General features: G+C 41.6%; 1 protein-coding gene across 1 annotated transcript; it reads right to left on the reverse strand.

The window, feature by feature from the left end:
• Positions 1-1531: 1531 nt before the first annotated feature.
• LOC4337469 (PH, RCC1 and FYVE domains-containing protein 1) lies at positions 1532-8804 on the reverse strand. The gene is made up of 9 exons (XM_015781649.3): positions 8431-8804; positions 6817-6903; positions 6427-6516; positions 6270-6356; positions 6056-6181; positions 3382-5355; positions 3158-3304; positions 2080-2597; positions 1532-1961 (listed from the first exon to the last, which is right to left on the reverse strand). Exons 1-9 carry the CDS (start codon positions 8455-8457, stop codon positions 1844-1846), a joined length of 3174 nt encoding a protein of 1057 aa, XP_015637135.1. The 5' UTR covers positions 8458-8804; the 3' UTR covers positions 1532-1843.
• Between the last annotated feature and the right edge of the window lie 3010 nt (positions 8805-11814).

Raw genomic sequence — 11814 nt, forward strand, 5'->3', positions numbered from 1 at the left:
TATTTTTATGTGTTTGATTTGTAGTACCATCGTGGTGGCGAGTGTTGTGTGCCAGGCAGCTTGGAGTGATTTGGTGAGTGAAAAACTGTCTTTAATTGGTGAGAATTCAGCAGGGACGGGATAGTATATGGCCACAATCTTTATTTCCTTTTGAGACGACGTGACCTGCCGCTGCAATGCAAGCCTCCAAGTGAATAATACTATCAGCCAGTACTGTGCAAGTGCGTGTCATGAGTCGGGTAGGTAGTGTGGATTTCTGGAGTAATTGTCAGATCAGTTCCAATCGATCGATGGGACTTCCTCCCTTTAAATTTCCAGTCTGCCTCTACCTCACCATGGGTAGAGGCACTACTAGGCAGGAGTAGTACGAGCTTTGTGCTGATTGGAGTGAAATCTTTGTGCTTGGCTGCGTATAGGTCGATCGGTCTGGGGGCCAGGTGTGAGGCGATGTTTCACGAGGATGGAGTGCCAACGGCGATGGATGACAAGGAAGAAAAAGGCCAATCGATTGACTGTTGCTCAATGTTTCCGTGCCGTGCCGACGGTTCAGTTCATTTTGGCTGCTGGGCTGGCAGTCAGGGGACTGGACTGGCAGAATAGGCAGGCTTGCCCTGGAATGTTGGGATGGAACCTGCACTGCACCTTTGGGTTCATTTCTTGGGGAGAGGACGACTTGCTTGCTGCTGTGCTATGCATCTCCTCGAAACCTCGATCGGCTGTCGTCGTCGTTGCCAGCAAACAAGATCAGTGCGGTGGCCGGCGGCCAGTGGACATTCTGCACCGGTGTGGACAGAGAACGACGACTGAGCAAGCATTTCATTTCATTTCAGAGAAAGGAGCCTTGCCATTAGGCTGCCTGCTTGGCTGACTGATGCACAGCAATAGTCAAGCTCAGTTTTCTCTGCTAGTGAAACAAGCTACTAGCAGGTGCGTTCCTTCCATCACCAGCCATCGAATAGAATCGAATTTTCGGTGAAGTCCAGCACTGCAGATAACCAATCTTTATGAATCAATCTAGTTCTACTACTAGTATATAGCTGCAGGATCTATCCAATTAAGGAATCGAGCTTGCGTCGTCATCCTTACCTGATCCATAATCTACTTTACGGGAGCATATATATAGGCCTTTCTGTTTTGGATGATGAAAATTGACATCGCATCGCATGCATACTTGTATAGCTGCTCTCATCAGTCTGAGATGGAGCCGCGTCACCCTTTCGCCGACCTCTCTTGCTAAAAGGCAAATTCCAACCTTATCAGATTACATTTCCACGACGCCAAACTTCACTTGCAATTAACACCAAATGCATCTACACATTTATTGTGGTGCCATTGCTTAATTGAATTCCTCCCTTCTTTGTGATATTCACGTCCACAAACGGAATCCTTGGGCAGTGCATTAGTACCAACTAGAACCGACATTTCGGCGCTTCAGAGTTCAGACAAAAGCAGCATTTCATGATAATCTTTCAGTTCCTCATACTCATTTCAGACGTATGGTAGCACACATTTGAGATCAAGAAACCCATCGTCCACTTCCAAGAGCATTCCGTTTCATTCATGTAAATGAAGGAGCTTTTGCTCAAGACTCGTCCACTAACTCCCACGAATATACATACAGACATACACAGCCTCGTATCATGGTCAACAGAGCAACCTCACTGCACTGTATTACCCTATTCATACGACACATCATCAATTCTGATTCCTTCTATACAACAATAGTACAGGAGAAGATAGTCAGGAAGAGAGCATCATCAAATACATTTAGGCGAGGGAAAAAAAGATCTCTTCTGAGATCTGAATCAGTTTGAGAATTTAGCTTCTAGCTGGTATTATCACACTACGCTGTCATCACTGAAGAAATCCGATCAGTTCCCCGCACGTTGTATTTGTCGTACACTTTTTCACGGTTGTCATTCCACCATGATTCCGCCTGATGCTCTCCAAATCTTCTCCGGCTGTAAACAATTCGACCTCCATGTCAGGCTACTCTTATTCAGGGCACGCATTTCACAAGTTAGAGCTTAGAGAAAACAAAATAAAATATGTTCTTTAGGAGTAGCGAATCTTGGTTACCTGAACCGCACTCTTTTCAGCTCCTTGGTTCCATCACGAAGAGAAACTAGTGTTAAGTATACCCCTGGTTCGTATTGTTCTATCCATTCAGCTTCGACTTGGTTGCTGGGTGAGCTAGAACCTCTCATGTTGAAACCATGGAGGTTTATTTGGAACCTTTCTGTTTCCCGCCGATCATGATCTTCTGTTCTTGGGCGATACCCCGTCATCCCACCATTGGTCATCTGCTGCGCAACTGGGAACTCCTTAGTGTTGCCATTGTTTTCATGCCTGCTGTCATGTGGAACCATCGTGTTACCATTGGGTTCACTTATTTGATGGGCTTGAGCAAGGAACCCATTAAACCGGGCCGATGCAACAGAAGTAGGTGTTTGTGGGTACTGGAAGCTGCCTGGCTCATATCTCTTTTGGTTTTCTCTCCCTGTATCAGGAGAAACTGCACCACCAGGTAGATAAGGCTGCCGTGTTTGCTTCGTGTCACATGATGCTGGAGGAAGCCTTTCAGCCATTTCTTTTAGCTGCAAAAATGGGGAGTGTTTTTAATTTCTATATTATCCAGTTGGGGATATAACAAGTCCAGAACATGCAACTATCTATATGTGATTTATATAATTATCTATATGCAATTATCTACAAGCACAGTTGTCACTGTTCCACTGAAGAAAGCACAGCTAGGCAGTAGCAGTAGAAAAAGAACAAATCAGGTTTACCTTGGTTTATTCACCCCTAGTATCTATGACTACTAGCAAGGTGCAACTAGGATCAACAATGAGATGAGCAGAAACATCCATATCAACTGAATATGCAATCATTTTATAGGGGCTGAATGCACCTCCAAGCACGTGTGGGTGCATGGAGCAAAAGGCACATATAAGAGACAAGGTTGCTGTTGATAAGAACTGAAATTAGTGCCATTTTAACTGTCCATGTCACAAATTAAGCTTACCAACGTTTTGTTTCAATGAATGAGCAATGCAAAAATAAAAGTAAAAATAAGGTAAGTGAAGAAACTGGCAGATAATATGCAGCTAGAGCCAATTTAACATTAAGACGTGCAATAATAAATTCGGAAAATCACCTGTGCTGTTAGTGATTTAATAACATCCTTTGCAGCCTTCGATTTGGATGCTTCTTCAGAGGCCAGGGTCATGGCCTCATGAGCTTTTGCCTCTGATTTCTGCAAATCTGCATCTTGCTGTTCACGTTGCTGCCTCAAGCTGTTAACCTGCATAATAGATAAGCATAAGGACGCATTCCCCGGATATTTTAGTTATTACCACAAAAAATTAGAATATAGAATACCTCTTCTTTTAGTTTTTGAACCTCTTGCTTCAGAAGTTCATTTGCATCTCTAAGAATATCAAAGCTTTCTGAGGACAAGGAACTAGAAGAATTCAGATTTGGCAGCCTCAACAAAGGTGAACTATATGTGGAGTCATTAGGTTGCTGGTCAGCAGCCCCAATGAAAGGGATGTCCTTCAGCTGCAAAATCGCAGGGAACTGTGGTGGATAGTCATACTTCTTTGTCTGCTTTGCTGCCTTCACATCCAAGTTCTTGATCATATCTGAGCTATTAGCGGATGCAACTCTGTTTCCCTTTGAGTCCATTTTATCAGCCTTGGAATCACCTGGTATGCGAGGCGTATTGTTCTTGTTATGACCGATTCCAGAATCCAAAACTTTACTTAGTTTCAGGTAACATGAATCACATACGCGATATGGCTTTCCAGGATTAGGGGACAATGCTGCTCTTAGAGCCTTTTTTGAACTGCAGGAATGGCAGTGTACTAATCCACAGTTATAACAGTTGTGCCTCTTTCGGGTGAACCCAAATGGCTGTCTGCATGATGAGCACTGAGACTGCTCCATCCCAGACACCGATTTATGTTGACAAATTGCAGCTGTGAAGCCTGATCCACAAGCGATGCGTTTTACAGACCTATCCCTTAAAGCCTCAACAAATGTAGGTGTCTTACGATCTGCAATATCACCATGACCCAATCTTCCATTTGCACCCTTACCCCATGTGTAGACTTCACCGCTCTGTGTCAATACCGCAACATGATAAGCTCCACACGCAACTTCCACAACACCACCACCACCAAGCTTCTCTTCAACTAGGCGTGGATACCTTCCATCATTATTGGGATTGCCAAGCTGTCCATACACAGAGCTCCCAGCAGTAAATATATGGCCTGAAGTAGTCAATCCAATTGTTAGAGTATGACCACACACAGCCTTATGGAAATTGTAATCTATTAATGAAGGCACACAGGTTGGTTTCAGTTTTGAAGACCTGTCACCATGCCCAAGGCGATATTTATCTCCATCACCCCATGTAAATAGCTTTCCAGATGAAGTATTTGACTGTGCCATGATAACCTCAACAACAGCAGCAGTATGCCACACCCCACATGAAACAGAAATTGTCCTCAAACCCTTCAATGACTCCACTTCTTTCGGGTATGAAATAGTTTCTCTATTTCCATGACCTAAGACTCCAAATGTGCCATCACCAAACGTGTACAATTTTCCAGAACTGGTTATCAAAGCAGTATGCCATGTGCCACAAGAAACAGCTGACACCTGAAGGCCCTCCAAAGGACCTGAAACTCTTTTTGGAATCCAGTGGCTCACGTTACTTCCATGACCAAGGAGTCCAGCGTTGTGGGTACCATCTCCCCAGGTGTAAAGGTCACCAGTTGCAGTGATAGCACAAGTATGGAATTCACCACAGGCAATTGTTTCGACATTGCAGATAGACAATGACTCAACAAGACGTGGTTGAAAAATGCTTGTGCCGGCCCCATGACCAAGACGGCCACTGCATTCTTCTCCCCATGTAAATACCTCTGCCTGTCGAGTAACCAGTGCCGCGTGCTTCACACCACAAGCCACATAACTGACATCAAGCATTACATTTGACTCTAAGGGCTTCGGTACAAGAATATCAGTAGCTGCAGTAGCAGAGTAAGCATTACTGTCAGATCCTTGCCTACAAGTAGTGTCACACATGACTTCCCCCCATACATAAACATCTCCAAAAGATTCAGAATCATCTCCAGAACCATGGCTGGATGTGCTGAGAGCACTGGAAACACTGATTCGAATGTCTGAAGAAGCACCTTTCACTTGCATATCTGACACATCTGTCCTTTCTGAATATGTAAATTCTCCTGAAGAACGATCCTTGGCAGAATTCGCTGAGCTCAACTTATTCTCAAAGGAATCCGTTGTATAAGCAGAGCTACTGCTTAGGCTACTATCTCTGCCACACTGTAAGCAATTTAAACAAAAAACAAATCAGAAGCATAGCATGCCATGATGTAACTGTGAGGTTCATCTATTTTACATGGGATTAACAATTGAAAGATCATTCGGTTGAAAATAGATATGGAGCATGTTCTTGACAGTTAATAAACCACAGGAATGCATTATTGGTTATTTAACATACAAGCAGCAGTACAAGATAATATGATGTATAAAAAATATGTTGAATGAACAAGATAAAGTAAAAGAACATGTTGAATGAACTAGGTAAAACAATAATATAAATATGCATGTAACCCTATAGCTTAGGCCAAAAGTGCACCAAACAAAAAGTTGGTAATCAAACAAGAAGCTCAATTGGATAGAATAATCAAAACTGTGGTTCTGCTTCTATGAGATGTTCCTAGATGCTAGGCTAGTTCTCAGAACATGATGGATAATGCGTATTACTACTAGCAATGCATGTGGGAATTTCGTCAACAACAATAACTTGTACTAGCTACTAGAGCATAGGTGGTGGATAATGACCCAAGAGTTGAACACAGTGTACAGACAGAAACTTTGAACTGAGGTTGCTAGAAATACTGATAGCGTTCTGCCCAAAGATTTTTCTTTTTTCTTAAAAAAAAAAGCTGTAATGATGATGTGAAATCATGACTCAAACAATGATATATTCACAAAGTGGTCTGTGTTGAAGAGAGTTTACCTCAAAAGACAGGGCACCGTTGCGTATTCCATCAATGTGTTGGTGTTGGGATCCATGCTGTCCAGGAGATATCAATACATTAAGGCCTGCAAACCATACTTCTGCCTCAACTTTATCCTTGCAGATCTTTGAAACAAGATTAGGGCTCATTAGATGAAATTCATTCAGAAATGAAAGAGAAGAAATAAAGTTCAATTGATCCTTGTTGTAATACCAGATCAAGAGACCGCTTGCCATCATTATATATGAGTGAGAAGGATAAATGGTCCTTCTCAGGGAGCAGAAAACGTTGAAAAACCAACTGAAAAGAAACAGGTTGAAGATCAAATGCATGAAACAAATTGCCATATAGTTAAAAAGTAAGTCCTTACTGTTCTTTGTCCCGAGAGAACTCTAGACACAGATGATAGCTTCAAACTTTTCTCTTTGTTATTTGAGACCCAAATTAGTGTTGATTCATCCTGTGGAGCATGAAAAAGAAAGTTGCGTAAGTACATATAATAACTACAAATGGAAGTTGCATTGCTCTCAGTTTCATATTAATATGTCATAAATTTTCTAGCTGTCAATAATTTAAGTGGTTTCTGCTCCAATGGTTGTACTCTTGGGTAAGTAGCACCATAAACAACATAATATGGACCTAGATATTTTTTTTAAAAAAAAAGAAATCCCATCCACATTTCAGGCTGGAACTGTGGAATTCAAAACCGTACTTTGAGATCACCTTTATCAAAAAAGGTTGCACAAGACAGTAAACTTACATTTGATAGTCTGAAGGGAGTAAATTTTGGCTTCCCCTTGCGACCATATTTAAGCAGTTGGGTGCCTTTCTTTAAAGCAATAAGTGCCTGCCAGATGCATTAGGACGAACAGAATTATGAAGCAGAGTAACTGGTGCAGAACATTGGTAAAACATTAGCAAAAAACTTCAATAACAGATCACTAGAGTTTAGAACATTTTCTTGGAAATGTAATTGACAATTAAAACTTCGATAGCATCAATGCTAATGGGAAAATTCCAAGTGTCTTCTTGTCTATTCCCTCAAAACAAAAGTAACTAATGGAAGTGTCTGCCTGTCCCTTTGTTTTCTCCATTGCATTTTGACATTGTTAAAATTTTGATTTTGATATTTTGGTTAGCTCCAAGAACCCAGTTATCCAGATTCCAAAACAAGAGTAGGATCTATCTGAAGGAAAGCAGACATCGCAGTCATATACATATAATCAAGATTACTCAAAATCTTTTTCCTGATCGTCAAGATTTCTAGGACACAATCACACAACCTGCCCAGATAGTGATGCTTTAAATGATGAGATTTGTGAGATAGTGCTAACTCCTAACAAAAAAAAAGAAGAAGACAAAACTGAGTTCATCACTAGTTGTATGTCTCTCACACAAATGGCACACATTATTTATCTTAAGCACTGAACCAAGTAGGTAAACAAGACCCTGAAATTCAACTTCATGATTCTTTTTAGCAAGAAGGCAGGGATTCTGTCGTTTTCATTATCCAGAGAGAGTAACGATTTTTTTTTTAAAAAAAAGGAGTAATAAGAGTAAAATCAAAACATCAGAGACCCCATAAGAATAGGATCCCATAAAAAAGAAAGGAATGGCAACTAGAAACGATAAGCATCAATTCAACTTGATATATAGAAACTAATCTAATGCACCAGCTTCTCCTCCTTTCTATATCTGTGCATAGCACAAGATAATTCGAGCAGGGGGAACAAGGCCTGAAACTCTTTCGGTAAACAAAAAAAAAAGCCTCAAACTCGATAAGCCACAGCATTCTCCAGTGAAAGTAACAATCCTCCATCCGACTAATAATTGAATTCAGCACAGCTCAATCGGCGGTTTGCAATTGCACATCGAAAATTTCGAAGTATGTGGAGTGGAACTTGACAAACCTTTCTTTTGTTCGTTCCCAATTTCCCCTTCCATTTATGTTTTTTTTTAAAAAAATAAAAGAACAGATTTTTTTCCCCTCCCAAAATTGGGCATTGCAGTAAGCATAACCCTGGAAGGATCTCCAAATGCAAATAGGCAGGCCAACATTTGAGAGAGCAGGGGCAGCATTGGCTACATTCATGCAACCCACGTTGTGATTGTTGGCATTGAATTAAAAGTCAAAAGTGCGTGTTCCTCAATAATCCGCGGTGAATCTACAACAACACCAGCAAGAAGGCTACAACGACAGAGATTGTCGGAGCGAAGGAAAGGCTAGAGCTTTGGTTGCAGCAATCAATGATAGTTGCCGGCATTTAGCAGCACGCAAGGTATAAGATGGGGGAGAAAGAAAGGTGGTAAAAGGCGCGAAGAGATGGAGGCAGCGGCGGGTGCAGGGAGGGAGGGAGAGGGAGAGGGAGAGTACCTTGTCGATATCGACGGGATCTGCCATTCCATCGGCGGCCTCCGGTCATCATGGAGCTGGTCGTCGGGCGCTCATGAATGCCTCCAAGGCTGGCTTCCAACACAGCGACTCAGAAAAGAAAGGAAAAGAAAAGAAAAAGAAAGAATAGTGGCGCCGAAATGGAAGGAAGCCAAGGTTGAAGAATGGAGGAGACAAGGTAGGCGAAGATTGAAGATAGAGAGACGAAGAGGGCGGCGGCGGTGGTGGTGGCGGCCGGGCGCTTGCGGCGGCGAGGTGGGGAGTGGAGGAGGAGGAGGTGGTGGAGTGGAGAGGGAGTGGGGTCGTGCAGGGAGTGCTTCTGCTGCCTCTTTCCTTCAATAAATAAAGAGGAGGACAGCCTCCCTCCGCTCTCTCCTCGAATTTGCTTCTTCTCTCGTCGTCGGACTCGGAGGAAGGAAGACGACCGACGGATTCTCAGATTAACTGCAATCCTGTCAAGGCACAACATGAACAAACTCGAGGCTTTCCTTCTCTCCAAAGCAAAAGCTCAGTAAATCTGACCCTTTTTTTTTCTTTTTTGGAACGCAGTAAATCTGACTTTGGAATGAGCGGATGTCACTACTACGCGCTCTGCCTTTGAATTGGCGCTGATCGAAAATTAACCGAAAATGTCACAAGCAACAAGGCATGCAGTGCAGAGCAGTAGCAGGCACACATAATCCATTCTCTTCTCTTGTGAAGAAGAAACAAAGTCGATCGCTTTTAAGCTTGGTTTTCTTTAGCTTTAATGTGTGCCAAACAAACAAAAGAAAAGAAGCTAATCACGCCTACCTACCTGCACACAATTGCAAAAGGCAAAATATAATACTGCTACGACGGCAATGGAACGGAAAAGTTGATATCGGTCCATTGGCACACGCGCAGGTGCAGATATAGAAAAGAGTTATAGAGATCGAGGAGAGAGCGACGTGGCCGTGTGGGGTGGAGAAAGAAAGCGTTACATGAATGCATCATGATGCGGAGGTGCCTGCATCTGCATGCGCACACACGAACGAATTCTTGCTTGCTTGCTGCTTTCAGTTTCAAGTTTGAGATGAACTGCTTTTGTTCGGGTTCGATGGGTGTGTGGACGAACTTAACGTCGGCGTCAGACCAACGGGCCCACTGATTCCTGGGACATGGCAAAACCTAGTGGGCCCCGGCCTTCCCCCATTCCGTCTGCATTTGTCCAGCTCTGTCGGCCCGGCCCCACCGGCTCTTTTTTTTTTCTTTTTTAATCTCTCTATCTCTCCCTCCCTCTTGGCGCGCCTCGGCAGCTCGACTCGATCGCCTGGAACGGGAAACGGAAGGGGGGATTTTGCTGCATCTGCCGCAGGCTTTGAACCCACCACCACCTTGTGGGGCCAGTCAAAAAACCTCTAAGTTTTTCTCATATGGTACTCCTACCAACGATGGGTAGCATTTGATCGCTAAAATCTTAGCTCTTCCATCCTAAAGCATAATCATTTTTTAATGAGCACAGGTAGTTAAAAAAGTAGATGAAAGTAATTGAAAAAAAATACTTTTTTGTTTGAGAAAAAAGAAAATAGGTGAATAAATTAAATAAAAATTGGTGTGATTGATTGAGATAAGGTGTCCATCCAAAATCTTTTATAATATGAGACAAGGGAGTAGCACTATGCTAAAAATTGCTAGGTACTCAGTGTAGCCATGAGTTTCCGTCGCCAGATTTGATCGTTCGCTTTATTTTCAAGTTTTTTATAATTACTCTATCCGTATTTTAATGTATGATGCCGTTAACTTTTTGATAAACGTTTGACCTTTCATCTTATTCAAAAAAAATTATGTAATTATCATTTATTTTATTGTGACTTGATCTATCATCAAATATTCTTTAAGTATGACATAAATATTTTTATATTTGCATAAAAAATTTGATTAAGACGAATGGTCAAACGTTAGTTAAAAAATCAACGGCGTCATACATTAAAATACGGAGGGAGTAGTATTTTATTGTTATTAGGTAATAAAAATAAATAATAATATATGTGCGACTTATGGTTTTTTTATTTTTTACAAAATATGTTTTTTTATTTTAAATAAAACAAATAATTAAATTTAAACACGAAAACTTATCTCTACGTTTAAAATGTGACGAAGGAAATATAGCTCTAGTAGTGCCGAGCCCAACGCAAGCAGCCGAATCAAACGTGAAGATGCAGTACCACTGCACTGCACAGAAGCCCCAGCGTAGTACTCCTGCATTGTGCAGCTACTGCATCCTGCATTGCTACGCGCGGCTAGTAGGAAAGGAAAGGGAACACAGCACAGCACAGCAAGGATCAATCCACGTCTCATCTGCATGCCTCGGGATTTCATACAATTTGGATCCACCACTGTAGTACCGTACTATACACTACTACTAGTAGTACACAGCTTTCTGACAAAAGCTTCAGCGTTGCATATGCGTCCAGATGAGACGACCCTACTCTAATGAGGAGGAGTACTTAATTGCTAATGATCCAGTTTTCGAAATTAAGGGGGCGTGCATATCCCATCGCTGTCGTCAATTAAAACATGCAATCCTCTTTTGTCTCTTTCCCACTTGTACATCACCCTTCACCTCCACGATCAAGTTTTTCTGATTTAGGCCCACTTTGATTCAAATGAAATTCATAGGAATTTTAGAGGATTCTATTTCTATAAAAAAATTTTCTATATAGCTCTTTGAATCAAATGAATGAATCCTATAAAATCCTGTGAAATTCCTATGGAATGCCTAAACACATGCAAGTTTTAGAGAAAATCTAGCATGAGGTTCTACCTCATGGAAACTTTCCTATGAGTCTTCAGGCCCCTTTGAAACACAGGATAGGAAAAACACGGGAATAGGAAAAATGTAGGAATTAAATTGGTATGTTTTCCTAATCCTACAGGAATGAAAAACACAGGAAATATGAAGAGGGTCCCTTTGATAGCACCATAGGAAACAAACAAAGCAAAAGATAGTTTCTAAGAGGTTGAACCTCTTGCTTATTTTCCTATGAAATTGAGCTACAGGAATACAATCATAAGGAAAATTTCCTATACTTTCCTATGAATCAAAGGGTTTCATAGGAAAAATTCCTTAGGAAATTAAATCCTCCAAAATTCGTATGATAATCCTCCAATTCAAAGGGGCCCTTCATATCTCCTTTAGGCCCCCTTTGAATCGCAGGATTGAGAAAACGTAGGAATATGAAAAACGTAGGATTTTGATAGGAATGTAAGTATAAAATGGAGGATTGCAAAACGCAGGAAAAACACAGGAATGATTGTTTGATTGAACCATAGGAAAAACACAGGAATTGGATGAGAAAGATAGACTCGAAGAAAAGTTAGCAAGAGGTTGAAGCTCTTGCTAAA

Source organism: Oryza sativa, chromosome 4 (assembly GCF_034140825.1).
Source record: "Oryza sativa Japonica Group chromosome 4, ASM3414082v1".
Classification (NCBI taxonomy): Eukaryota; Viridiplantae; Streptophyta; class Magnoliopsida; order Poales; family Poaceae; genus Oryza; species Oryza sativa.

Coding starts and splice junctions, on each gene's coding strand:
- LOC4337469 (XM_015781649.3), bottom strand. CDS start 8,457: ATGGCAGATCCCGTCGATATCGACAAG. Junction 6,904..8,430: donor ATCCCGTCGATATCGACAAG/GTACTCTCCCTC, acceptor TGCATCTGGCAG/GCACTTATTGCTTTAAAGAA. Junction 1,962..2,079: donor CTGAAAAGAGTGCGGTTCAG/GTAACCAAGATT, acceptor AATTGTTTACAG/CCGGAGAAGATTTGGAGAGC.